Below are 27,637 nucleotides of genomic sequence, written 5' to 3' on the forward strand. Positions count from 1 at the left end.
GAGGCTGTTAACGGACAAGAATATCAATTTTCATGCAATGCATAATGTCCTGGCTGCATTATGGCGACCCAAGGAGGGGGTGGAAATATACGACTTGGGTGGGCAAAGGTACTCTTTTGTCTTCTATCACGTTCTGGATATTCAAAAGGTAATAGAAGGGGGACCGTGAACCTTTGAGCATAATCTTTTGTTTTTCATAAATTAGCCGAGAATGAAGATCCGCATATGGTTTCGTTGAATAAAATGAATATTTGGGTACAGGCTTACGATCTTCCGATAAGAATGCAATCAGAGAAGATTATACAGAGCATTGGAAATTTCATGGAAAGTTTTGTTAAGGCAGATCCGATGGATTTGAATGGAGCATGGAAACCATACATCAGGATACGTGTTACAATGGACATTAGTAAACCATTGAAGCGTCGAATGAAATTGAAACGGGAGGGTGGTCAGTGGAACTGGGTAAATTTTAAGTATGAACGGCTGAGCATGTTTTGTTTTGTCTCTGGCATTCTCGGACACTCTGATAGAGATTGTGAAGTTGTTTATGCGAACCCTGATAAAAGCATTGAGCGGGCATACGGAGTTTGGCTACGTACCCCAAATAAGAATGGGAAGAATCAAAATATAGGATGCAAATGGGTACGTAATAGCCAAAATACGAATTCTACAAGGAATTCCGGTAACTCAAACAGCCAGGACAACCATGGAAGTACAACGCATAGTGGTGGAGATGTGACAGCGAGATTTATGGAAACAGATGGAATCATGTCCGAAATTCCAATAAAAGAAGTTGGGGTGCATATCAAACAGCGTGTACAGGGGGATTCTGTTCCAAAACAGACTACTACATTATTGGGGGAGAGAAATATGGGTGAATTTGATATTCAAAATGAGATTATGATTTTGGAATAAAAAAAAGGAGTTTGGATAATGAGCTGGATACGGAGAATCAGGAAACTGATATAGTTGTTACGAAAAATATTAATGGGCCAAAAAATGATTTAGAGGCGGGTACTAGTCTCCAGGCCCGCCTAGAGCAACGAGCCTTTTATCTTGGAACTGTCGTGGGGTGGGTAGCCCACGTACAATTCGGTTCCTTAAAGAAATTACCCGACAAAAAAAACCAAATATTATTTTTTTATCAGAGACTCTAGCTAAAGAAAATAAAATAAAGGAGGTGTGCCAACAGTTAATTTTTGCTGGATATTGGAGTATTGACGTGGAGGGTCAAAGTGGGGGGTTGGCTCTGTTGTGGAAGAATGAAGGCAACTGTTAGGTGATTGGGGCTACACGTAACTTTATAGACTTCGAAGTTGAGCATCAAAAAGTGGGAAGATGGCGTTATACCGGGTTTTATGGAATTCCTGATCGGTCCAGGAGACGACAATCATGGGACATATTAAGAACCCTTGCTACAAGAACAGACCTGCCTTGGTGCGTAATTGGTGACTTTAATGATATGATGGCCCAGAAAGAGAAGAGGGGGGGAAGGGAGCAACCTCGGTTCCTACTTGAAGGATTCTCAGAAACGTGGTTTAAACGATCTTGGATTTGTAGGAGAGAAATTTACATGGGAAAGATCTAGGAGGTAGCATAATTGGATTCAGGAGAGGCTTGACCGAGGATTGGCTAATCAAGCGGGGAAGCATTTATTTCCGTTGGCTGGGGTGCATGTTCTGGAAGTGGCGACATCGGATCATTTACCTCTCTTTCTTCATTTGAATAAGCAGACATATGTGCCTAAACAAAAACGGTTCCGCTTCGAGAATATATGGTTTAGGGAAGAAGAATATAAATCTTTAGTTCGTAATAGATGAATAATGGCTGGACGATTGGATATAGTGGGGAAGATACGACTTTGTAGTATTAAATTACCGGAATGGGGTGGTGGCATGAGCAACAAGTATAATATCAAATTGCAGAATTGTAGAATGAATCTAAGGAAACTGATATCAAGGAGGGATATAAGGGGAATTCAGAGATATAATGAAATCAGGTGAGAGTACTTGAAGTTGCTAGATCAACAAGAGGTCTATTGAAATCAGATATCTAAGCAATTTTGGTTACAGGAAGGTGATAAAAACACACGGTTTTTTCATCGTTATGCCTCAACTCGAAAACAGAACAATCGAGTGGATAAAATAAAGGACGATGAAGGAAACTGGAAGGCGCACCTGATAAAATTAAAAGAGTTATTGATGATTACTTCTCTCAGTTGTTCACAACCTCAAATACGGATAAAAAGTTATGAGACAGGGACATGATTAAACGTATCTCGGATGCAGATAATGAGAATTTATTGGCAGAAGTGACTAATGAAGAGGTTAAGTAAGCAGTGTTCTCTATGCACCCGGATAAAGCCTCAGGTCCGGACGGCTTAAATCCTGCATTTTTTCAAGCTTTCTGGAGTATAGTGGAGATGGATGTGGTTCAGGTTTGCCGAATTTTTTTACACACAGGAACACTACTGGATGGAGTGAATGAGTCGATGGTGTGCCTTATTCATAGGGTTAAAGCTCCACAAATAATGGGGGACCTACAACCAATCTCACTTTGTAATGTCCTCGTAAGAATCCTCACCAAGGTAATGACAAATAGATCGAAAAATTGTTTAGGAAATATTATATCGGAGAATCAAAGCGCTTTTATTGAGGGATGTTTTCTGACAGATAATGCGTTAATAGCCTTTGAAATTAACCATTATATGAAAAGGCGTACTCAGGGTAGTAATGGAATGGCAGGATTGAAGTTAGATATTTAAAAAGCGTATGATCGTTTAGAATGGGCGTTCATTCGCAATATGATGGAGAAGTTTGGATTTCATCAAGTTTGGATTCACAGGGTTATGACTTTTATTAGCTCTGTGTCATACACTTTTCTTCACAATGGTGGGCAGTTTGGGAGTGTGGTGTCAAACCGTGGAGTTAGACAGGGTGACCCAATATCCCCATACATATACATTATGTGTGTTGAGTGATTGAGTGCTATGATTCAGAGGATTGAGGAGGCTGGCTTGTTACATGTATGTCGAATCGCTAGAGGAGCACCCGTGATCTCGCATTTACTATTCGCGGATGACTGCTATCTCTTTTTTAGGGAAACCACAGCTGAAGCCAATGTTATGAAACGTATATTGAGTAGATATGCTGACATCTCTGGTCAAATAATTTATTTTAATAAGTCAGCAATCACTTTTTCACCGAATACAAGAGTTATGGAACGGGAGGAAGTGTGCAGGCAGCTGGGGGTGCAAGAAAGTGATAGCCCATGAAAGTACTTGGGTTTGCTAATGCGCATTGAAAGTAAGAAAAAAGCAGTCTTTGATTTTATAATTGACCAAGTTGAGAAGAAGTTGCAAACTTGGAGTCTGCAAAATATTTCAAAGGCTGGAAAGGTGACATCGATTAAAACATCGGCTCAAACTATCCCAAATTTCTGGATGAATTTGCTGCTGATCCCAGTAGATGTGTGTGATGCAATAGAGAAAAAGATAAATGCGTATTGGTGGAGGGGTGGAAATAATAATAAAGGAATTAAATGGATGGCCTGGGATCTATTATGTGAAGTAAAGGAAGGTGTAGGATTGTGATTTAAAAAATTACGGGAATTTAATATAGCAATGTTGGCTAAGCAATCATGGAGGCTGGTGAATAACTCAAATCCTCTAGTGACAAAACTCATGAAAGCAAGGTATTATGCCAGCTGTGATTTCTTCGATGCTACGTTAGGTGCAAACCCAAGCTAAATGTGGCGGAGCATAATAACGTCTCAGGAAGTTTTAAAAAAAGGGGGGAGGAGGAAGATTGAGGATGGACGAGATACAAGGATCTGGCATATCCCATGGCCGCCTTGTCGAGAAAATGGATGTCTTACAAATAAATTTCAACCGGAGTTGGCAAAGACCACAGTGAGTAATTTGATTCATGATAATGGGTGAGAATGGGATGATGACATCCGAATAGATCTGTTTAGTGATAGAGACAAACAACTTATACATCAAATTCCATTACCTTCTAGATCAAGAGATGATTCTTGGTATTGGATTTTCAACAATGATGGAGTATTCTCTGTCAGGATTTGCTATAGGAGACTTCGGGGTGAAAGTGCTTGTGTGGATAGACCTTTCTGGAAAAAACTGTGGCATTTGAAATTGCCAGGTAAGGTGGTTAATTTTTTATGGAGGGTTTGCAGGGGCGTACTGCCAACAACAAAGGCTTTAAGGCTTAAACATGTTAATGTGCAACGACTTTGTTCCTGGTGTCGCCTGCATAATGAGGATACGATGCATGTACTGTTTAAATGTTGTTTTGCAAAAGAAGTCTGGCAGAAGGCAGGTTTACAGGGACTTTTCTCAGTAGGAGATGAAAATACAGTTCTACATGTTAGTGTTTGTGCCCTAGAGACAACACTATTATGAAACATTTTAATTATTAATTATGATTCTATGGATTATTCTTTAGTAATTTATTATATCTTTATTTTTTGCGATAAAATGTTAGATTAATAAATATCCTTGGAATATGATATGTAAATCTATATCTCTAAGTACGTGACTTAAAAATGAGATTATGAGAATAATATTATTATTCCTAAAGGTCATTAGTCAAGTATTGTTGTTAAGGGACGATAATAAATACGTTGAGACTAATGTGTTTGTTAACTGATGATCACATCTCATTGATCATAGGTATGGTGATACTAAAGTCAAAAACACAGGCACATGTATTAAATACATGGTGTTGGATTGACCCGTTGTAAGATACTACATGTTTAATGTGTTATAAGTTAATCTCACAGTGATAATGATGTATTGGTCCTTAGATCTGAAATCATTATATTTATATACGAGAATTAATATACTTTGATATTATTGAAAGTTATCATTGACCGGGTTACCATAAAAGTAGACATTGGGTATATTATGAATCGTATGAGAAATATGAATGATCTAGATGGGATTTAGCCCTCCTATATTAAAGGAGTGATATTATTGGCCTCTTGATTGAGTAAGACTATAAAATGCATGGTCGTGCTCAAATACTGATTTGTTTAATAGTTGACTCATTGATCAAGGAAAGAAGGATAAAACGTTTGCAGAGGATGACACATTACATGCCTCGAGTTTGATCTATAATATAAGGCTAAAAGGGATTATATTACATTGTATATTATTCACGAAAGGTTTAATTGAATCACCAATTATTATTACTTGGGGAGCAATGATGTATTACTAGATGACACTCATTGTATATATATTAGAATTTAAATTTAATAATAATATAAAACCAAAAATCAGAATGGGTCTTTTTAGAAGCCCATTAGGTTTAGGGTTATGCCTTAATCCTCTATCTCCCCTATATATGCTTGAAGATGTATATTTTAGGGGGTGCGGTTGTATCACGTTTTAGAGAAAAACCCTAGCAGATCTACTTCTTAGAGAGAGAGAGAGAGAGAAAAAGAGAGATAGAGAGAGAGAGAGAAAGAAAGAAAGAGGCAACCAAATCGGCTAGTACCGGCTCCGGTGATCGTTGGACGATCGGACGTTCGTGTGGATACCTTTGGAGAGCAGATTTTCGAAAGGAGGGCTTCTGTGTTGGTTGATCAAGATCAGAATGGCCATTACAGTCAGAAGGAAAGCTTTATTAAGGTAAATATCTATTATCCATAATTATCCGTTCATTATACATAGATCTTAAGGTAGGGATTCGAAAATTTAATATTTTCCGCTGCGTTTTATGCTCGAATCCCTAACAATGGTATCAGAGCTATGTGTATAATGGGATAATTTGGTTACGTGTTTTGACAGTTTTTCAATATATTAAGCATGAATCAGATCTGCCATGTATGTTTGTGATACCGTTATGTGAGAGATTTAATATGCATGCTGTTATGTTGATTTATGATCGAACTGTTATGTAGAGCTTTTTGGATATTCACGTGATGTATATGCATATGATGATACGAGCACGTTATATTTTGCCATGACTGACCAGTATGCGATTTGTATGTTATGCTTGATGTCTGGTTTAAAGATAGTGATCTAAACTGTTGGATAGATGGTGTATTGACATGATCTGTTCTACGGGGAATGATTAGTGTGTATATGGTACATACTTCTAAAACTGCATATGATGCAGTAGGGGGAGAGACTGGTTCAGATATTATCTATTATTTTGAAATTGAAATTTCTATACAAGACTGCTCTTCCGTTGATGCACAGAACTGATTATCCGTTGATGGAGTTATCCGTCAATGGTTTTTATCCGTTGATGGAGTTATCCGTTGATGGATTTATCAGTTGATGATTTCATCCGTTGATGGATTTATTCGTTGATGGAGTTATCTGTCGATGGATTAATCCGTTGATGGATTTATTCGTTAACAGATGGTTTTATCCATTGATAGATTTGTGCATTATCCGTTGATACTGCATTTGATATAGTAGTGGCTGAGGCTGGTTAAGATATGATCTTTAGTTCCGAAATAAAGATTTCTGTACTAGACTGGTCTTCTGAAATTAAAAATTTCTTTTTCGAGCTGACCTGGCAGCTCGACCGCAGTCGAGGTCTGCCGCTCCCGGACCCCGCCCGGGGGCTGCCGCCCCCGGAACCCCGCTATATTTTATTTTTCTCAAGTTCTTTATTTGTTTACTTGAGCATGGTGCTGGTTATGGCCTTAAGACCTTTATATTAAAGTTTAAAGTTTTGGTTTTAAAAATGCGACTTGCATGTCATTTTTCATTATTCTTGTAATTATTTAACCTCGAATGTAACTCGAGTTTTCTTATGTTAGTACATGTTATTCCTAGAAATCTAACAATGAGATTTACAGAAGGGGGGTTGAATGTAAATCTCAAAACTTTTTCAAGTTTTGAGCAGTTTATAAAGTTGTGTGTTCAAGAAGAACAAGTGTGTGAATTGCTTTAAGCTAATACAGACAGATATATATTCAAGCACAAATGTAAAGAACACAACAGACCTTAAAAACTTTTCTGGTGGATTTGTTGTTCCACCAGAGATGGTATATTAGAAAATCTGTGTTCAACAATGTTGATCACAGCTGCATCCTAGTACAAACTAGATGAATTTTCTCTCAAGATATTTCTTAACAGCTCTGGAAAAAATCTCTCTAATTACTAGCTTCTTCTTGGTTCATATATATTACCAAGTGTACAAGTGAAAAACAATATAAAATTACAATAGTAAAATAAGTTCTTCACTTGCTTCTTTTCCTGTTCACTCAAGTACTTTGTTGACTATTGCAACTTTGTACAAAAGAAGAACGGCTGCTTTTTCTGTTGATCCTGAAATTCGGCTACCACATCTCAGTTTTCTCTGTCAACCCACGTGCCTCTGCTTGTAGGTACAACTACCACTTATCAACGGCTGATTAGCAGAACATCCGTTGAAGCTTTCATCCGTTGATGACTTCATCCGTTGAAGGATGTTATCCGTTGAAGCTTTCATCCGTTGATGCTCTCATCCGTTGAAGGATGTTATCCGTTGAAGCTTTCATCCGTTGATGCTCTCATCCGTTGAAGGATGTTATCCGTTGAAGCTTTCATCCGTTGATGCTCTCATCCGTTGAAGGATGTTATCCGTTGAAGCTTTAGAGACATCCGTTGAAGCTTAGCTTCTCATCCGTTGAAGGTCTTTTAAGTCATCCGTTGATACCACTTCATTTATACAAAATTACAAGGCATGAAATATTTACAATTGGCCTTCCTATCTGCATATCATCTAGTAGTCAACATGACTCATAGTTTCTCTCAACTTCTAAGAATTACAATTTTAAATACAGAGACTGAAATATGCTACAATACTAGACTTATTTCTAAGTAAAGCTACACCATCAACGGATAGCCAAAGTGGTCTTATCCGTTGAGGCTACAGACACTAAATTTCTACTTAAGTGTTTTGTTAAACATATCATCAAACTAATGCACATATATTCCTAACAATCTCCCCCTATTTATGTCTATAAGAACTGTAGGCATAAATTCAGAGTTAACTTGATGATAACAAAACACTTAACAAATATTTGAATTGAAACTAAGTAGAAATATAAAAAGTGCTGCAAAAGTGTATGTACTAGGAGGTAATTGAAGATTTACAGTATTTCCAAGGGTGCTCCTCTAGCCTGAGCAAAACATCATTTTCTTCTTTGTTCCCTGGTTTTCTTTCCTAGCCCTTTGTCATTTCCCTCAATTTGGAGTTGGAGTTTTCTGAAGAATTCAGCTTCATCTTCATCACTGATATCCAACTTAGATTGCATTTCCTTGAGAGTTTCATTGCTGGCAATCTTGAGTTGGTCTTCAAGTCTGAAAAATCTTCTGACTCCTCTGTCATCTCTAAATTCCATCAACCAATGAGGTGATTTGTGAATTTTAGTTCCCCTTTCTTGTATGAGTAAGGTTCTGGGCAAAGCATTTGGTTCCCTCCAAGTCTTCCTTATGTTGGCAATCTTGTTGAGAATTTCAGTCTTGGCTGTTCTGGTAAAGCCAGAATCCTTTTTGATGGCTGAAAAGACTCTGATCAAGGTAGAGTAGCCTTCATTTAGAATCCTGTGGAGAGGCCATGTTCTTTCCCCAGCTCCTTTATATCTGAACACTAATCTTTCTGGTAACTGTCTGTAGGCAGCTATTCCCCTTACATCCTCCAGCTCATCCAGATAGAGTTCAATGTCTGAAATTTCTTTTATGTCACAGATGTGAACATAATCATCTTTAGAAATGGGTGACTTAGGTTTAGGTTTTTGTTTTTGAGTGAATTTCTTAGAGGTTGTGGGAGGTGTAGATTTTGGTTTTCTTTTCTGTTTCTTTGGTGGTGGAAGAGTGGTTAGAAAGGTAGGCAATGTGATGTTGTCCCAATCAATAGGTTCCTCTTTTGGAATGATTGGTTCACCATGGATATTTATAGAGGGATCAGTAACAAAAGGTTCAGGTATGGAAGGTAGTGGTTTAGATGTAGATTTGGTATCTTCAGGGTTATCTTCACTCCTTCTGTGTGCCTTGGCCTTTCTTCTGTTTCCCTTCTGCCATTCCTCTCTTTCCTCCATATTTTCACCAAATATGCTCCCAAGAACCTCATCTAAGTTAGCAATCTTTTCTTCACCCCTGACTTCAATTCCTTTCATTTCTTCAACTTGGCTTGACTTTAGCTGTTTTTCAAGCTTTGCTTGTGCTCTTTTGTCAGCCTTTAATTGCTTGGCTTCTTCTTTCTTAGCTATTGAGAATTTGGGATGTCCTTGCATCACACATATGCTCTTTCCCTCTCTAATGATAATAGCTCTATTTCTCCTTACAGCCTCATCCATGGACTTTTTGAGATAGGCAATACTCCTGCCTAAGATCTTGTTCTCATCATCTTTTGAAGGAGGAAAGTCCACTTCTTTTAAAGGATTCTTTGTTGAGTCCTTATTGGATCTTTCATTGGGCTTGAGGATTATAGCTTGTAGCTCTTTGGAAGAAGCTTCTCCATCCTTAAGACTCCCTACTGGCATGAGCTCCATGTTGATTGGTTCAATCTTTGTGCTAAATTTCACAGATGTTGATTTGTTTTGTGTAGAACCAAACACCAATTGCAACCTTTCATCAATTCTCCTCCATTGTTCTTTCATTTGTATTTCAGCTGCTGCTAGCTGAATCAAATCAATTCCATCAGATTTTCCCTTGATTTGAATGATTGGAGAGGTAGTGATGGCAGGAACTAGCACTTTAGATATCTGAATCTTTGTAGAGGGCTCTCCTTCCCCTTCCCTGTTATTCTCCCCCTTTTTGTTATCATCAAGGAGAGGGGTCAAGCCTTGTGCTTTTGCCAGCTGCATTAGGAGATTGGTTTGAGATTGTTGGTTGAGAAGAAGGGTGGCCACAGAATCTTCAATTCCTTGAACTCTGTCTTCCAACTTGGCCAGCCTTTGTTCAGTAACTGATTCCTTTTTCAATCTCGAAACCAAGTCCTGCAAAGTACCATAGGGCATGACTGAATCCAATTTTTCTGAAGTGAAGGATTTCAAGTCAGCAATATCTTTCCTGAGATCATTTAGACTCATATCTTGCTTTACTTTCTGCAACTTCATGAGATGCAGTGAGTCCAGGTGAGCTTGGAGGATAGCCTTGATATTTGCATTTGAAGTGTTCTGAATGGCCTGTTGAATAGTGATGATTTGTTTGACCAGGTGGACATTGAATTCACCTGTTCTATGCTCCTTAGTCAGGGCCCATTCAGGTAGATTAGAAATGGAACTAGGGTCTTCATCTCCCCCTATGTTCATGCTTCCATCAGAAGAAATAGAGTCATCATCATCAGAATTTACTCCAAATTCCTCAGATGGCTCACCAGCTGTAGAAGGCATCCTGTTAATAGCAGCTTTATCCCTTTGAAGAGATTCTGTTGAGTGCACTAGATGTAGTGTCCTCTCTGCCTCCTCATTGCCCTGAGCAGCCAACAGTTGATAGGCTGTCACAGGATGAGTAAAAGTGTCAGCATCCAAGGAAATGTTATCAATTACAGCTTTGTAATGTTGCTGAAATTGTCTTTCCTTTTCAGCATCATCCACAATCATTGACTCATGAGCAATGGCTGGTTCCACCCTTGTATCAACTGTACCTGCTTTTCTCTCTTTTTCTCTATGTTCTTGCATCAGGGGCTCCCCCTGGCTCACACATCTCACTCCCTCACCTTCACCTTCTAAGGTGGTACTCCACTCACTGACTTTTGCCATGCTGGAAGAAATAGCATGCATTTTTGTGCTCTCAATCTCTCCTTTTGCCTGGGAGCAACCCAGCCTCTCACTCAAATTTTCACTCCCTGCCCTCAATCCTAAAAGTGATTGCACAGTATTCATGTCTTCTACACTTGGAATCATTTCAGTTGTTTGTGTAGAGACTATCAACGGATGTGGAATATCCGTTGAAGTTGAAACTGTTGTTATCAACGGATAACTGCTGTTAAGCTTATCCGTTGAAGAGCAACCACTTGTCAACGGATGAGTGATATCCATTGAAGAAGGAAAAGAAGATGAAATTGAAAGTGATATAACTGTTGAATCTGTATAGATTGATTTGATATGTGTTGATACAGATCCTTCAATTATATCTGAAAGAATTTGCGGGTGATCCAACAAATCATCTAAAAGATGATGATCACCTGTATTTGAGTGGGGCTCCTCCCTGAGTTGTAAAGAGGGAGAATCAGGAATTGATGGGAATAGCATATCCACATCCAGAGATGGTGAAGAAGCATTTGGTGATTGATGTGTAGTTATTGTGAGAGAATGGGGCTGTGACTCCACATTTATTGGAGTCACATCAAACTGAGTTTGAGAAGGCACAGAGACAGATGGATGTTTCTGTGCAGTGTGTGCACCCTGTGTAGAAGATTGGGTTCTAGCCTTCTTTCTTCTAATAAAGGCTTTTGTAGGTGAGTGTTTGGCTTTAGTGTCCCTCCCTCTTTTGTTCTGTGTTCCTGGATGGGAACTCTTTTCAATAGTAACATCCTTTTGGGAGGATGCTACTAGGGATGTGCTAGAGACCTTTTCAACCACCACAGCTTTTTGAGAAACTGGGGCTTGGCTAGCTTGGGAAGCACTCAACTCTCCTTCCTTATCCTGGGGGTTTCTTTGATGTTCACCCCTCCCCTCACCACTCACACCCTGATCACTTCCCTCAGGGTTAATGGTTGTTGTTACAACTGTTGTCTTTTGAGAAACAACAGAGGTGGTTTTCTTTGTCTTGGATTTTGAAAGTTTGGATTTGGTGACTTTGGTAGAAATCTGTTGGGGCATTGACACAGATTTCATGGCCACACTAGAAGATAAAGAAATAGAGGGGTTGGAAGAAGTAGGAGTTGTAGAAGCAATTACCTCACCTACCTGGGGTGCATTCATGATTGGTAAATATACCAATTGCACACTGCTGTTAAGATCCATTCTCTTCAAGTCTGCAAGAACTCTTTTCTCTTGTGCCCAGCACTTGAGTTTATTATTCTCATTGATTATGACTAAACCTTCAGCAACATGGTTAGCCAATAACATAAAGAATCTAGCATAATAGATGTTATTAGGTCTATTAGCTTTGTTACCTAATCTAGTACCTAATTCTAGCATCACATAGTTGCTAAAGTTAAAGTACCTATCAGAAACAAGCATATAGAACATGTTAACAAGAGATGAAGTTATGGCATCAAAATTACTAATTTTCCCAGAGAAAACCTTTATGAAGGCATCCCCAAGAAAACTCCATTCTTTCCTAAGGCCTTTTCGTCTAATACCCCCTAAATTAGCAGAGTTAAGAGAGTAACCTATGGAATCTAACATGCTGGATACATCACTATCAGTGTGTGGTGTCATGGCATTGTTCTCAGGTAATTTAAAACATGCTTGTAAGTCATCACAGTTTATACAGTGATTTTTACCTTTGAGAGTGAAGGAGATAGTCATATCCATGGAGTTGAACTCAGCAGTTGTCCAAATCTCCTCAACTACTTCACAGAAAATCGTTGGGGCTTCCAGCATTGCATAGCTAAGTTTACAGTTTTTGATGAAGTCCATCATTTTGTGATAATCTGAGTGGGCTTCATTCTTCTCTACCAGAGCTATGAAATTATTCTTCTCGTAGATGAACCCAGATTGAGACATAATCTTCACGACTGGTGCCATTGTTGTGAGTAGAAATTGCAGAGAATAACTTGAGGGTTTTGCAGAGAGAAAATGGTAAATGCTTGAAATTCTAAGAAAGCGTAAAGTAATAATGAACAATCAGAAGGGCTTATATGCTTTCAAAAAAAAATAAATAAAGGATTAATCAATAAATAGGTGTTAGTGAATTTCAGCCGTTTAAGAATAAACTGTAAGTATTCTAATAACTACCTTTAAAACCAATACATACAGATGTATGTATGGTATCAACGGTTAAGAAAATAGAATCAACGGCTGTGAAACACCTCAAACGTCTGATGTGACATTTCAACGGATAATGTAAATTGTCATCCGTTGAAAGGTACTTCAGCTTTATCCGTTGACGGATAAAAGTTCCAGAGATATACTTGTCTTTCAACGGATAATGAATATCCGTTGATAGAGCAATTTTGACTTTCAACGGATAGGGAACATCCGTTGATGGAATAAACTTTGTTAAAAGTCAAATTTGTTCTAGCAACTAATATATTTCAGGCTCCACATCAAATTGCAAAGAAGACATGAATTTTAAGAGTAATTAAGCATACCTAGCTCACTTACCAATCTTGTGAATGTTGATTCATCAAGTGGCTTGGTAAATATGTCAGCAATTTGTTGTTCACTTGGAACAAAATGTAGTTCTACTGTACCATTCATGACATGCTCCCTGATGAAGTGGTACTTAATATCAATGTGCTTGGTCCTTGAGTGCTGCACAGGATTCTCTGTTATGGCTATGGCACTTGTGTTGTCACAAAAGATAGGTACTCTATCAACATGAAGTCCATAATCAAGGAGTTGATTCCTCATCCATAACATTTGAGAACAGCAACTTCCAGCAGCAATGTATTCAGCCTCAGCTGTAGAAGTAGAGACTGAATTTTGCTTTTTGCTAAACCATGATACAAGCTTGTTTCCCAGGAATTGACAGGAGCCTGTTGTACTTTTCCTGTCTATTTTGCAACCTGCATAGTCTGCATCTGAATAACCAATTAGATTAAAGCCAGATTCTCTAGGATACCAAATTCCTAAATTTGGTGTACCCTTGAGATATCTGAAAATTCTCTTGATAGCAATTAAGTGAGACTCCCTAGGATCAGCTTGAAATCTCGCACACAGACATGTAGCAAACATTATATCTGGTCTGCTAGCAGTTAAATATAAAAGTGAACCAACCATGCCTCTATAACTTGTAATGTCCACAGACCTTTCAGTCTTATTTAATTCAAGTTTGGTGGCAGTGGCCATGGGAGTTTTTGCAGATGAACATTCCATTAAGTCAAACTTCTTTAAAAGATCATGAATATATTTAGTTTGACTAATGAAAATTCCATTACTAACTTGTTTAATTTGTAAACCAAGAAAATAGGTTAGTTCTCCCATTAGGCTCATTTCATAATTGCTTTGCATTAGCTTAGCAAACTTCTTACAAAGATTATTATCTTTAGAACCAAATATTATGTCATCTACATAAATTTGAACAAGTATACTAGAGCCATTAACATTTCTAAAGAAGAGAGTTTTATCAACAGTACCTCTAGTGAAGTGATTCTCCAAAAGAAATTTTGATAATGTTTCATACCAGGCTCTAGGTGCTTGCTTCAGTCCATAGAGTGCTTTCAACAGATAATACACATAGTCTGGAAAATTTGGATCTTCAAATCCTGGAGGTTGACTTACATAGACTTCTTCCTCTAATTTCCCATTTAGAAATGCACTCTTGACATCCATTTGATAGACTTTGAAATTGGCATGGGCTGCATAGGCTAGAAAGATTCTGATAGCTTCAAGTCTTGCAACAGGAGCATATGTCTCATCAAAATCTATTCCCTCTTGCTGAGAATAGCCTTTAGCAACCAATCTGGCTTTATTCCTTATGATAATGCCATTTTCATCCATCTTATTTCTGAATACCCATTTTGTATCAATAGGACTCTTGTTCTTTGGTTTGGGTACCAGCTTCCAAACTTGGTTTCTCTCAAATTGGTTTAGCTCTTCCTGCATAGCTAATATCCAATCTGGATCCAATAAGGCTTCTTCCACTTTCTTAGGTTCCTCCTGAGATAGAAAACTACTATACAGACATTCATCTTGAGTAGCTCTTCTTGTTTGCACTTTAGATGATGCATCACCAATGATCAGTTCAAAGGGATGATTCTTGGTCCATTTCCTTTGAGGTGGAAGATGAGCTCTAGATGAGGTGATCTCAGTATTGTCATGATGTGAGATAGAGTTTTGATTAGTTGAAACTCCCCCTGAGTTGTTGGTCCTTTGCAGGGAACTTGGAGTTCCATCAATTAATGATGTAAATTGATTATCAGTTGATGAGCTATGATCAACGGATGTTTCATTAAGTACTTCAACGGATGATGCACAATGTCTTTCAACGGATGCTGAATTTTGTGCATTATCCAGGAGCAAATTTTGTATTCCTTTTGAAGTGTCGTCTCCATCAATCTCTTCTTCACTATCATCACAATATATTTCAATATTGTCAAATTTGAGTCTCTCATAATGTTCCTCATCTGTTAGTCCATCAATCTTTTTATCATCAAACACAACATGCACAGATTCCATAACAATGTTGGTTCTTAGATTGTAGACCCTATAAGATTTTCCAGCTGAATAACCAACAAATATTCCTTCATCAGCCTTTGCATCAAACTTCCCTTTATGGTCAGATTGATTCCTTAGTATAAAACATTTACATCCAAAGACATGAAGAAAGTTTAGAGTTGGTTTTCTTTTCTTGAACAACTGATAAGGAGTCATGCCTTTAGCTTGATTGATCAGAGAAATATTTTGAGTGAAACAGGCACAATTAACAGCTTCAGCCCAAAAATATGTTGGTAACTTTGATTCTTCAAGCATTGTTCTGGCAGCCTCAATTAAAGATCTGTTCTTTCTTTCAACTACCCCATTTTGCTGAGGTGTTCTTGGAGCTGAGAACTCATGCATGATTCCATTTTCTTCACAGAACAGCCTTAATGTCAAATTCTTGAATTCAGTTCCATTGTCACTCCTGATGTTTCTTACTTTTAAGTCAGGATGATTATTGACTTGCCTGATGTGATTGATAATGATTTCACTTGCTTCATCCTTTGATCCAAGAAAATAGACCCATGTGAACTTTGAGAAATCATCTACAATCACTAAACAATATCTTTTTCTTGCTATTGACAATACATTGACTGGTCCAAACAAATCCATATGTAACAGCTGTAATGGTTCATCAATTGTTGTTTCAAGCTTCTTCTGAAATGATGCTTTCCTTTGTTTGCCTTTCTGACAAGCATCACACAGACCATCCCTTGAGAATTCAACAAGAGGAATTCCTCTTACTAAGTCCTTTTTGACTAGATCATTCATTGTCTTGAAATTCAAATGGGATAGCTTCTTGTGCCATAGCCAACTCTCAACTGAACTTGCTTTGCTGAAAAGACAAGTAATAGATTCTGCATCTGTAGAGTTGAAGTCAGCTAAGTACACATTTCCTTTTCTAACTCCAGTTAGAACCACTTTGTTGTCTTTCTTACTAGTGACAACACAGGCTTCAGAATTGAAGGAAACTGTATTCCCTCTATCACATAGTTGACTGATACTCAGTAAGTTGTGCTTGAGACCATCAACTAATGCAACTTCTTCAATGATGACATTCCTTGTTGAAATCAAGCCATATCCCATAGTAAACCCTTTGCTGTCATCTCCAAAGGTTATGCTGGGGCCAGCTCTCTCTTTAAACTCTGTGAGCAGGGAGAAATCTCCAGTCATGTGTCTTGAACAGCCACTGTCCAAGTACCATAGATTTCTTCTATTTTCCTGCACACCACAAAATCAATCAATTTGATTTTGGTACCCAAGTTTCCTTGGGTCCATTCTTGTTAGCCTTTCTCCTAGACTTCATTCCTCCTGCATCTTTAGACTTAGGTGAGTTTGAGTCAACCTTGGTCTTAGATGTGGTTGGTTGAGGTGTAGGGTTAGTCACAACATTATCCAGCACATTTATAGTATTATTAGGCATGGATTGTGCATACATGTTATTCCACATTGGCATATTGTATGGAAATTGAGGCATACTGAATGCAGCAAGATAAGAATTGTTAAAATATGGCATGTTTGCAAAATGTGCATAAGGATTTTGTTGAGACATAACAGGCAGAGCATGTAGAGGTGATACAGACATGTTAGGCATGGAAGAGGGTACAGTTATGGGAGATTTCTTAATAGATTTACAGTTAGCAGATAGATGATTAACACTACTACAATGCACACAGCTTTTTCTAGGAGCATACTTGTCAGGTGTGTAATTGTTATGTTTGTTAACTCCTACCTTCCCATTTCTGTTGGATTTCCTTTTGGATTCCTTTTTATCCTCAACCATCTTGAGCCTATTGTTTAACTGTTCTAAGGTCATGTGCCCTACATTCACCTTTCTGACATCTTTGGATGTGCTTGCTCCTTCTTTGACAAAGTTCTTTGAAGTTGAACCAAACTTTTTGTTGAGTTTCTTTAGATTTTCTCTTTTAGAAACATCTGCCTGTTTTAATTGAGGAACCTTCAACGGATGTTCCTTTTCTTCCTTCAACGGATAACTTTCATCATCCGTTGATTCCACATCCGTTGACAGTCCATCAATTAATTCCAGTTTCTTTTTATTTTTATCCCAGGCAGTTTCACAGAATGATTCAATTCCTTGGACTTTGGCAATTTGAGCACTTACATCCCTAGATGTTTTCCAGGCTTTAATCACCTCTTGCTCTTTCTCTAATTGATTGGAAAGTATTTCTACTTTCTTAATAGATTCAGCTAGTTCATTTTCAACAGATACACAATGCAGCTTAGTCTTTTCTAGGTCAATTAACTTATCTTCTAACACAGCATTTCTATTACTTAAAAACAGATTGTTCTCTTTAATCCTACTATTTTCTTTAGCAAGAGATTTAAGAGATACACGCAAATGATACAGTTCAGTAGACATGTCATTAAAAGCATCATTGCACTCTTCTTTAGTAAGCTGTGTTATATCAGTAGTAATTACCTGGTTGCTTGATGAACTAACTTCATTCTCCTCAGAATCAGCCATGAGAGCCAAGTTAACATATTCCATGTCTTCATCCTCTTCTTCTCCATCAGCTGCCCAGTCTCTTTCTTGAGTAATGAAAGCCCTTTCCTTCTGTTTGAGCAGATCAAAATATTTCTTTTTGTAATCTACTTGTTCAAATTTCTTCTTTTCAGAGGTTGGCTTTCTGCACTCACTTGCAAAGTGTCCACTCATACCACAATTAAAACACTTGAACTTGGATTTGTCCACCATGTTCTTATGGGGTTTAGTGGCTCTAGTGTTTTTCCTGAACTTCATCTTTGCAAATCTCCTGGACAGAAATGCAAGATGCTCATCAATACCATCAGAGTCATCTTGACTGGAGTTGTCTTCATTTTCAGCAACTTGCCCTTTACCCTTGTCTGATTCTGGATTTCTTACACCATCTTTGGAGCTTGATGTAGATCTCACAGTTTCTTTTCTGCATTCTTTCTCATTTTCAGCTACCAATGCAACTGAACCTCCTTTCTTTCTCCCCCTCTCCAATACCTCATCCTGTTCCAACTCTAGTTCATAAGTCTTCAAGATTCCATATAATCTTTCAAGAGTAAAGTCCTTATAATCTTGAGAGTTTCTTAAGGAAACAGTCATGGGTTTCCATTCCTTTGGTAAGGATCTCAAAAATTTAAGATTTGAATCCTTCACCTGGTACACTCTACCATACAGCTTCAGTCCATTCAACAGTTTTTGGAATCTATTGAATGTGTCATTTAAAGATTCATTTTCTTCAAAATGAAAGTGCTCATACTGTTGAATGAGAAGCTGCATTTTGTTCTCTCTTACTTGTTCTGTACCTTCACACAGCAGCTGAACTGTGTCCCAAACCTCTTTGGCAGTTGAACAATTTATCACATTATCAAACATATCCTTGTCAAGACCATTAAACAAAATGTTCATAGCCTTCTTATCCTTGTGGACTTCTTCTGTGTCTTCCATTGTCCATTCTGCTCTGGGTTTTGGAATGGATTGACCAACAGCAATTGTGGCCGTAGCAACTGTGGCTACTTTGTGGGGAATGTGAGGACCATTCTCAATGCAGTTTACATAACCTTCATCTTGGGAGAGTAGATGAAGGTGCATTTTCACCTTCCAGTGGTGATAACTGTCTTTGTCAAGAACTGGGATCTTTACTCCAATATCCTTCTTACTCATCTTTGTTAGATTCCAAGATCTTTAAACTCTTTGTGTGTCAAGAGCCTGCTCTGATACCAATTGTTATTCCTAGAAATCTAACAATGAGATTTACAGAAGGGGGGTTGAATGTAAATCTCAAAACTTTTTCAAGTTTTGAGCAGTTTATAAAGTTGTGTGTTCAAGAAGAACAAGTGTGTGAATTGCTTTAAGCTAATACAGACAGATATATATTCAAGCACAAATGTAAAGAACACAACAGACCTTAAAAACTTTTCTGGTGGATTTGTTGTTCCACCAGAGATGGTATATTAGAAAATCTGTGTTCAACAATGTTGATCACAGCTGCATCCTAGTACAAACTAGATGAATTTTCTCTCAAGATATTTCTTAACAGCTCTGGAAAAAATCTCTCTAATTACTAGCTTCTTCTTGGTTCATATATATTACCAAGTGTACAAGTGAAAAACAATATAAAATTACAATAGTAAAATAAGTTCTTCACTTGCTTCTTTTCCTGTTCACTCAAGTACTTTGTTGACTATTGCAACTTTGTACAAAAGAAGAACGGCTGCTTTTTCTGTTGATCCTGAAATTCGGCTACCACATCTCAGTTTTCTCTGTCAACCCACGTGCCTCTGCTTGTAGGTACAACTACCACTTATCAACGGCTGATTAGCAGAACATCCGTTGAAGCTTTCATCCGTTGATGACTTCATCCGTTGAAGGATGTTATCCGTTGAAGCTTTCATCCGTTGATGCTCTCATCCGTTGAAGGATGTTATCCGTTGAAGCTTTCATCCGTTGATGCTCTCATCCGTTGAAGGATGTTATCCGTTGAAGCTTTCATCCGTTGATGCTCTCATCCGTTGAAGGATGTTATCCGTTGAAGCTTTAGAGACATCCGTTGAAGCTTAGCTTCTCATCCGTTGAAGGTCTTTTAAGTCATCCGTTGATACCACTTCATTTATACAAAATTACAAGGCATGAAATATTTACAATTGGCCTTCCTATCTGCATATCATCTAGTAGTCAACATGACTCATAGTTTCTCTCAACTTCTAAGAATTACAATTTTAAATACAGAGACTGAAATATGCTACAATACTAGACTTATTTCTAAGTAAAGCTACACCATCAACGGATAGCCAAAGTGGTCTTATCCGTTGAGGCTACAGACACTAAATTTCTACTTAAGTGTTTTGTTAAACATATCATCAAACTAATGCACATATATTCCTAACAGTACATTAGTATATGTTGTTTTAATGTAATGTACTTCAAGGAGGCATGTTCCAGGAGGAGAAGCAACTATCGAGATAAGAAGAATGAAGACCTGTAATTGTAATTGTATTAATATTATTTACCATAGATTGACCTTGATCCTTTCATTAGCTTGAAAGGATCACATAGTATAAAGGCCATAACCAAACACGTTTACATACCGCACTTTACATATTGACAAATGTTGTCTACCTTATTGAATCATGTTTTAGGAGTAAAGTCAAAGCTGAACTAAAACGTTGTGAAATTTGGATCTTGGCTTACTAGAAAGTATATAGAAGACGTTCTTTCTGAATTAATAGTTAGGACTATTCATTTGATAAAAATAGTGGGAGATATATATTTTGAATATATATGAATAATCACTTTAATATAACTTAATAATCATCTGTAGACTAATTTATCTTATGCATCTTAAACATTGTAGATAACAAATGACAAATAATTCAAATAACTTCTCTGTGCAATTAGTCCTTGAGAAGGACAAGCTGACAGGAACAAACTTCCTTGACTGACAGAGGAACTTCAGGATTGTCCTCAAACAAGAGCGCAAGCTCTATGTAATAGATATCCCTCGCCCTGCACCTCTCCCTGAAGGAGCATCCCGTGCTCAACATAATGTTTATCAGAAATATATCGATGATGACACGGATGCTCAATGTCTGATGTTAGCGACCATAAGTGCTAAACTTTAGAAACAACATGAGAATATGGATTCTTATGATATGATTGAGCACCTTAAACGTATGTTTGAAGGATAGGATCGTCAGGAGAGGTTTGATACTTTCAAATCGTTACATGCATGTAAGCAGGGAGAACGTGATCCGGTTGGACCGCATGTTCTAAGGATGATATGGTATGTTGAGTACCTTGCCAAGTTGGGTGCCCCGATTGCTGTGGAGCACCAGATTGATCTAATTTTGCAATCTTTAAACAACAGTTATTCTCAATTTGTGATGAATTACAATATGAATGAGATAGATAAGAACCCCACCGAATTGCTGGTTATGTTGAAAACTGCTGAGACCAACGTTCAGAAGGCGTCCCCTGCTCCCATGATGATGGTGAATAAGGGGAAGGCCAAAGGAAAGGGTAAATGGAACGGCAAGAGGAAGATGGGATTTAAATCTAAGGTCAATCCGAAACCTGATCCAACCAAGGCTTTGAAGCCTAAAGGTGGTGTTCCAAAGATTGGTGATTGTCACTATTGCAAGAAACCGGGTCATTGGAAGAGGAACCGTCATGCTTATTTGGAGGATCTGAAGAAGAAGAAGGCTGCTGTAGCTGCTTCTGATTCAGTTATTTATGTTATAGAAGTCAATTTGTCTACTTCTACATCTTGATATTTGATACTGGATGTGGTTCTCACATTTTTATAAATGTGCATGAACTGCAGGGAAGTAGGACATTGACGAAGGGAGAAGTTGACCTACGAGTTGGCAATGGAGCAAAGGTTGCTACTTTAGCTGTAGGGACTTATCGTTTATCGTTGCCCACTGGGCTTGTTTTAGAACTAGATAACTGTTTTTACGTGCCTGCGATTTGCAGAAACATTATTTCGGTTTCTTGTTTGGATAAATCATTTTTGACTCAGAACAATAGTTGTTCCTTTTCATTCAATAATGTTATCTATAGGGTTGCACGTTTGTTTAATGGTTTATATGTTCTTGATTTAGATACTCTTGTCTATAACATAAATAATGATAATAAACGTATTAAGATGAAAGACTCAAATCAAACATACCTTTGGCATTGTCGTTTAGGTCACATAAATGAGAAACGCATTTTCAAATTATATCAAGATGGTTATTTGGATAAGTTTGATTTTGAATCATACGAAGAATACAAATCTTGTCTCATTGGCAAAATGGCTAAAGCTCCTTTTACTGGACAAGGTGAAAGGGCCACCAAACGATTAGGACTTATACATAGTGATGTATGTGGTCTAATGCGTACGATGACAAGAGGTGGCTTTTACTACTTCATTGCATTTACTGACGATTTGAGTAGATATGGATATGTGTATCTTTTGAAGAACAAATCCGATTCTTTTGAAAAGTTCAAAGAATACAAGGCTGAAGTGGAAAAACAAATAGGGGAAAGTATAAAAGTTCTACGATCAGATCGTGGAGGAGAATACTTAAGCCTCGAGTTTAAAGGTTTCTTGAAGGAGTGTGGTATCGTATCACAGCTTACTCCTCCTGGAACGCCTCAATGGAATGGAGTTTCTGAGAGGAGAAATCGTACCTTTTTGGACATGGTGCGATCGATGATGAGTCTAGCAGATCTTCCAATAAGTTTATGGCGTTATGCTCTAGAAACGGCTGCATATACACTACACTGAGTTCCAACTAAATCGATTCAAATGACTCCATATGAGATATGGACTGAGAAACGTCACAGCATGTCGTTTATGAAAGTATGGGGATGCGAAGCTTTTGTGAAATGCTTGGTGTCTGACAAGCTAGGACCAAAATCAGATAAATGTTATTTTGTGGGATATCCTGAAGAAACTAAAGGGTATAATTTCTATAATCCTGCCGAGAACAAAGTGTTTGTTGCTCAAACCGCTTTATTTCTTGAAAGAGAGTTACTTTCCGAGAAAATTAGTGGGAGGACTATAGATCTCGATGAAGATCGAGTTGTACAAAATAATATTGAACTAGAGTTGGAAAGTGGGTAGGAAGTACATCAAGATGTTCCTGCTCCGGAAACACAGGTTGTTCGTAGATCTAGTAGGGCTCGTCACGAGCCAGAGAGATATTATGGATTTCTCTTGACTCAAGATGATGATGTAATTCTCATAGACAATGATGAGCGTCTTACCTATCAAGAAGCTATGAACAGTCCAGACTTCGAGAGATGGTTAGAGGCCATGAAATCCGAAATGGAATCCATGTATCAAAATAAAGTACGGACTTTAGTTGATCCACCTGAATGGGTAAAACCTATAGGGTGCAAGTGGGTTTTCAAGAAAAAAAGTGACATGGATGGTAAAGTACAGACCTATAAAGCGCGACTAGTGGAAAAAGGTTTCAAACAAATTCATGGTATAAACTATGATGAGACTTTTTCACCAGTTGCTATGGTCAAGTCCATCAGGATTTTGCTAGCAATAGCTGCTTACTACGACTATGAGATTTGGAAAATGGATGTCAAAACCGCTTTCTTAAATGGGAGCCTTGAAGAGGATGTATACATGATACAACCTGAGGGTTTTGTCGATCCCAAGTTTGCTATGATGGTCTGTAAGTTGCTTCGATCTATTTATAGATTGAAGCAAGCCTCAAGGAGATGGAATCGTCATTTTGATGAAACAATCAAAGAATTTGGCTTTATTCAAAATAAAGATGAACCATGTGTTTACAAGAAGGTTAGTGGGAGCCATGTGGCATTCCTAGTACTATATGTAGATGACATATTACTAGTACGGAATGACATACCTTCTCTACAGGTTGTTAAGACTTGGTTGAGAAATAGTTTCTCGATGAAGGACTTAGGCGATACTTCCTATATATTAGGGATCAAGATCTATAGAGATAGATCAAGAAAATTAATCGGCCCAAGTCAAAGTACATACATTGACCAAGTATTGCATCATTTTGGGATGCAAGAGGCAAAACGAGGATATGTCCCAATGTCTCATGGGATATTGATCTCAAAAGACAACTGCCCTAAATTATTAGATGATAAGGGCCTTAGAGCAAAGTTCCATATGCTTCAGCAATTGGATCTATAATGTACGCGATGATATATACTCGTCCTGATGTTTCGTATGCCTTGAGCATGACGAGCAGATACCAGTCTAATCCAGTTGAGGGTCACTGGACAACTATAAAGAATATTCTTAAGTACTTGAAGAGGACTAAAGATTCATTCTTGGTGTATGGAGGAGATGAGAAGCTGGTTGTAAATGGTTACACTGACGCAAGCTTCTAGACAGACAGATACGATTCAGTATCTCAATCAGGTTTTGTGTTTTGCCTTAATGGAGGTGCTGTAAGCTAGAAGAGTTCAAAGCAAGAGACTGTAGCTGATTCTACAATGGAAGCTGAGTATATTGCTGCCAGTGAAGCAACCAAGGAGGCTGTTTAGATACGGAAATTTATAACGGGACTTGGTGTGGTTCCATCGATCACAGATCCAGTTGATCTTTACTGTGATAATAATGGAGCCATTGCGCAGGCTAAAGAACCAAAGTCTCATTCTCGGGCAAAGCCTATACTTAGGAGATACACCTTCTTCGAGAGATTAAAGAAAGAGGAGATATACATATATGTAAAGTGCATACTGATGATAATGTTGCAGACCCACTGACTAAGGCTTTGTCGCAGCAAAAGCACGAAGGTCATACTAGTTCCATGGGTATTAGATACATGGGTGATTGGCTCTAGTGCAAGTGGGAGATTGTTAGTGTTTGTGCCCTAGAGAAAACACTATTATGAAACATTTGGATTATTAATTATGATTCTATGGATTATTCTTTAGTAATTTATTATATTTTATTTTCTACGATAAAATGTTAGATTAATAAATGTCCTTGGAATATGATATATAAATCTATAACTCTAAGTACGTGACTTAGAAATGAGATTATGAGAATAGTATTATTATTCCTAAAGGTCCCTAGTCAAGTATTATTGTTAAGGGACGGTAATAAATATGTTGAGACTAGTGTGTTTGTTGACTGATGATCACATCTCATTGATCATAGGTATGGTGATACTAAAGTCAAAAACACAGGCACATGTATTAAATACATGGTGCTGGATTAACCCGTTGTGAGATACCACATGTTTAATGTGTCATAAGTTAATCTCACAGTGATAATGGTGTATTGGTCCTTAGACCTGAAATTATTATATTTCTATACGGGAATTAATATACTTTGATACTATTGAAAGTTATCCTTGACCGGGTAATCATAAAAGTAGACATTGGGTATATTATGAATCGTATGAGAAATATGAATGATCTAGATGGGATTTAGCCCTCCTATATTAAATGAGTGATATTATTGGCCTCTTGATTAAGTAAGACTATAAAATGCATGGTCGTGCTCAAATACTAATTTGTTTAATAGTTTACTCATTGATCAAGGAAAGAAGAATTAAACGTTTGCAGAGGATGACACATTACATGCCTCGAGTTTGATCTATAATATAAGGCTAAAGGGATTATATTACATTGTACATTATTCACGAAAGGTTTAATTGAATCACCAATTATTATTACTACTTGGGGTGCAATAATGTATTACTAGATGCCACTCATTGTTTATAATTTTATTATTAGATAATAAAATTATTGCCAACGTAATAATAACCTAAAGGGTCACACACAAAGAACGTTTTGAACTGAGTATTATTCAAATTATGAATTTAAATATTTTATTATTATTAGTTCGAATTTAATTATTAAATTAATTAAGTGAGACTTGATTAATTGTATATATATTAGAATTCGAATTTAATAATAATATAAACCCAAAAATCAGAATGGGTCTTTTTAGAAGCCCATTAGGTTTAGGGTTAGGCCTTAATCCTCTCTCTCCCCTATATATGCATGAAGATGTATATTTTAGGGGGTGCGGTTGTATCACGTTTTAGAGAAAAACCCTAACAGCTCTACATCCTAGAGAGAGAGAGAGAGAGAGAGAGAAAGAAAGGCAACCAAATCGGCTAGTACCGGCTCCGGTGATCGTTAAGCGATCGGACGTTCGTGTGAATACCTTTGGAGAGCATATCTTCGAAAGGAGGGCTACTGTGTTGGTTTATCAAGATCAGGACCGCCCATTATAGTCAGAAGGAAAGCTTTATTAAGGTAAACATCTATTCTCTATAATTATCCATTCATTATACATAGATCCTGAGGAAGAGATTCAAAAGTTTTAGTTTTTTCCGCTGCGTTTTATGCTCGAATCCCTAACACTACAGACGTTCAAACATGTTTTTAGTACTGGAAACAGTGAACAGTGGGTGAGATTTGGTCTGCTTTGTTAGGCGTTGTGGGTTCGACGTAACTCCTGGGTATGGAACATGAAGAGTATGCCGATCTTTGGAGTTACTTCTATAGCTACCAACTTGCTACAGGATTGGGAAAGAAGTCAGAAAATACAAAAATCAGAACGGTCGGGTGTGCTGATGAAGAGGTGGTGTAAACCTCCACCCGAATGGGTTAAAATTAATGTGGATGCAGCTTGCCGGGAGGACACAGAATATATAGATGCAGGTTGTATTGTTCCAGACGAGCATGGTCAATTTTTTAGGGGACGAGCAGGCAAAGTTAGAAAATGTCTAGCAGCAAGAGAAGCAGAGGCATTGAGCCTACATGAGGCATTGTTGTAGACGAAGAACTGGAGAACAACTCGGTGCATATTCGAGCTGGATGCCAAAACAGTGGTTGATGCAATCCATGGAGCCCGTAAAAACTCAATCTTTCATCTCATTATTGATGAATGTTTAGAGATTCTTAAACACTTTGAGGAAGTGTTAGTGATTTTTAATCATATATCTGCGAATAGAGTAGCACATATGTTAGCACAGGCTACTAATTCTATGTCAGGTCCAATGGAGTGGTATCCTACTGCTCCAGATTTTATTTGTAACCTTATTGAGGAAGAGAAGTAATATATGCAAGTTCGATTTTTTCAAAAAAAACAAGTGTTATAACTGAAAAATAAATATACATAAGTTAGGCTTCTTCTTCAAATTTATCAAACCTAATAATGTATCTTCTTTCACGTCATCTCCCTCCCTTTCTATCTCCTCTCCCTCCACAACATTCCCCCCAAATTTCATATCTTTTCAAATAGCTTTTTCCTCTATTTCCCCCTTATCATCCTCCTTCCTGTTCTCGTTTCCAACAATCAAAAATCCTAAAAATCCCTTTACCTCTTCAGGTATAATTTTTATTTCTTGAATTTTTATTGTTTAATTTATATCTCTTTCTTATAATGATTGTAATTGTTGAAGAACGCATGCCTCAATATGGTTCTTTTTCTTTGTTTTGACCATTTTTAAATTTGTTTTCGATTTTATAACTTAGTACTTCAATGAATTTTTGTGTTTGTGATTAGTTGGTATGTTAACGAAGTATGAAATTTTGGTTATTTTGTGTATGTGTTGGGTTTTTACTTTTTTTTTGATGTTATTCAGTAATATATTTTAGCAAAATTTTGTAAATTTTTGGAGAAATTAGTAGCTGCCAATAGAGTTTTAATTTTTTTACCATCTTATGACTCTACAAATTGATTATGAAATCTTAGATTTCTAAAATATATCAAATGGTAATGCGTATAAAGTCCTAACAAGTATCAGTAGTTTGGTTTATATATTTTTTATGATGAAATTGATTAATAAGATCAGTTCTTCAAAACCCTGGATACATTTACAAAGAGAAGATCTCATATTTTATCAATTCTGATTATGTAAAAATATAGTT

General features: G+C 37.4%; 1 protein-coding gene across 1 annotated transcript; it reads left to right on the plus strand.

Annotated features, from left to right (window-relative positions):
* Positions 1-1,823: 1,823 nt before the first annotated feature.
* On the plus strand, positions 1,824-26,541 carry LOC141674944 (uncharacterized). Its single transcript, XM_074481642.1, has 3 exons — positions 1,824-1,999; positions 4,195-4,384; positions 26,197-26,541. The coding sequence occupies exons 1-3, from the start codon at positions 1,824-1,826 to the stop codon at positions 26,539-26,541; spliced, it is 711 nt and encodes a 236-aa protein (XP_074337743.1).
* The last annotated feature ends 1,096 nt before the right edge of the window (positions 26,542-27,637 follow it).

This window comes from Apium graveolens, chromosome 7 (genome assembly GCF_009905375.1).
Source record: "Apium graveolens cultivar Ventura chromosome 7, ASM990537v1, whole genome shotgun sequence".
Lineage (NCBI taxonomy): Eukaryota > Viridiplantae > Streptophyta > Magnoliopsida > Apiales > Apiaceae > Apium > Apium graveolens.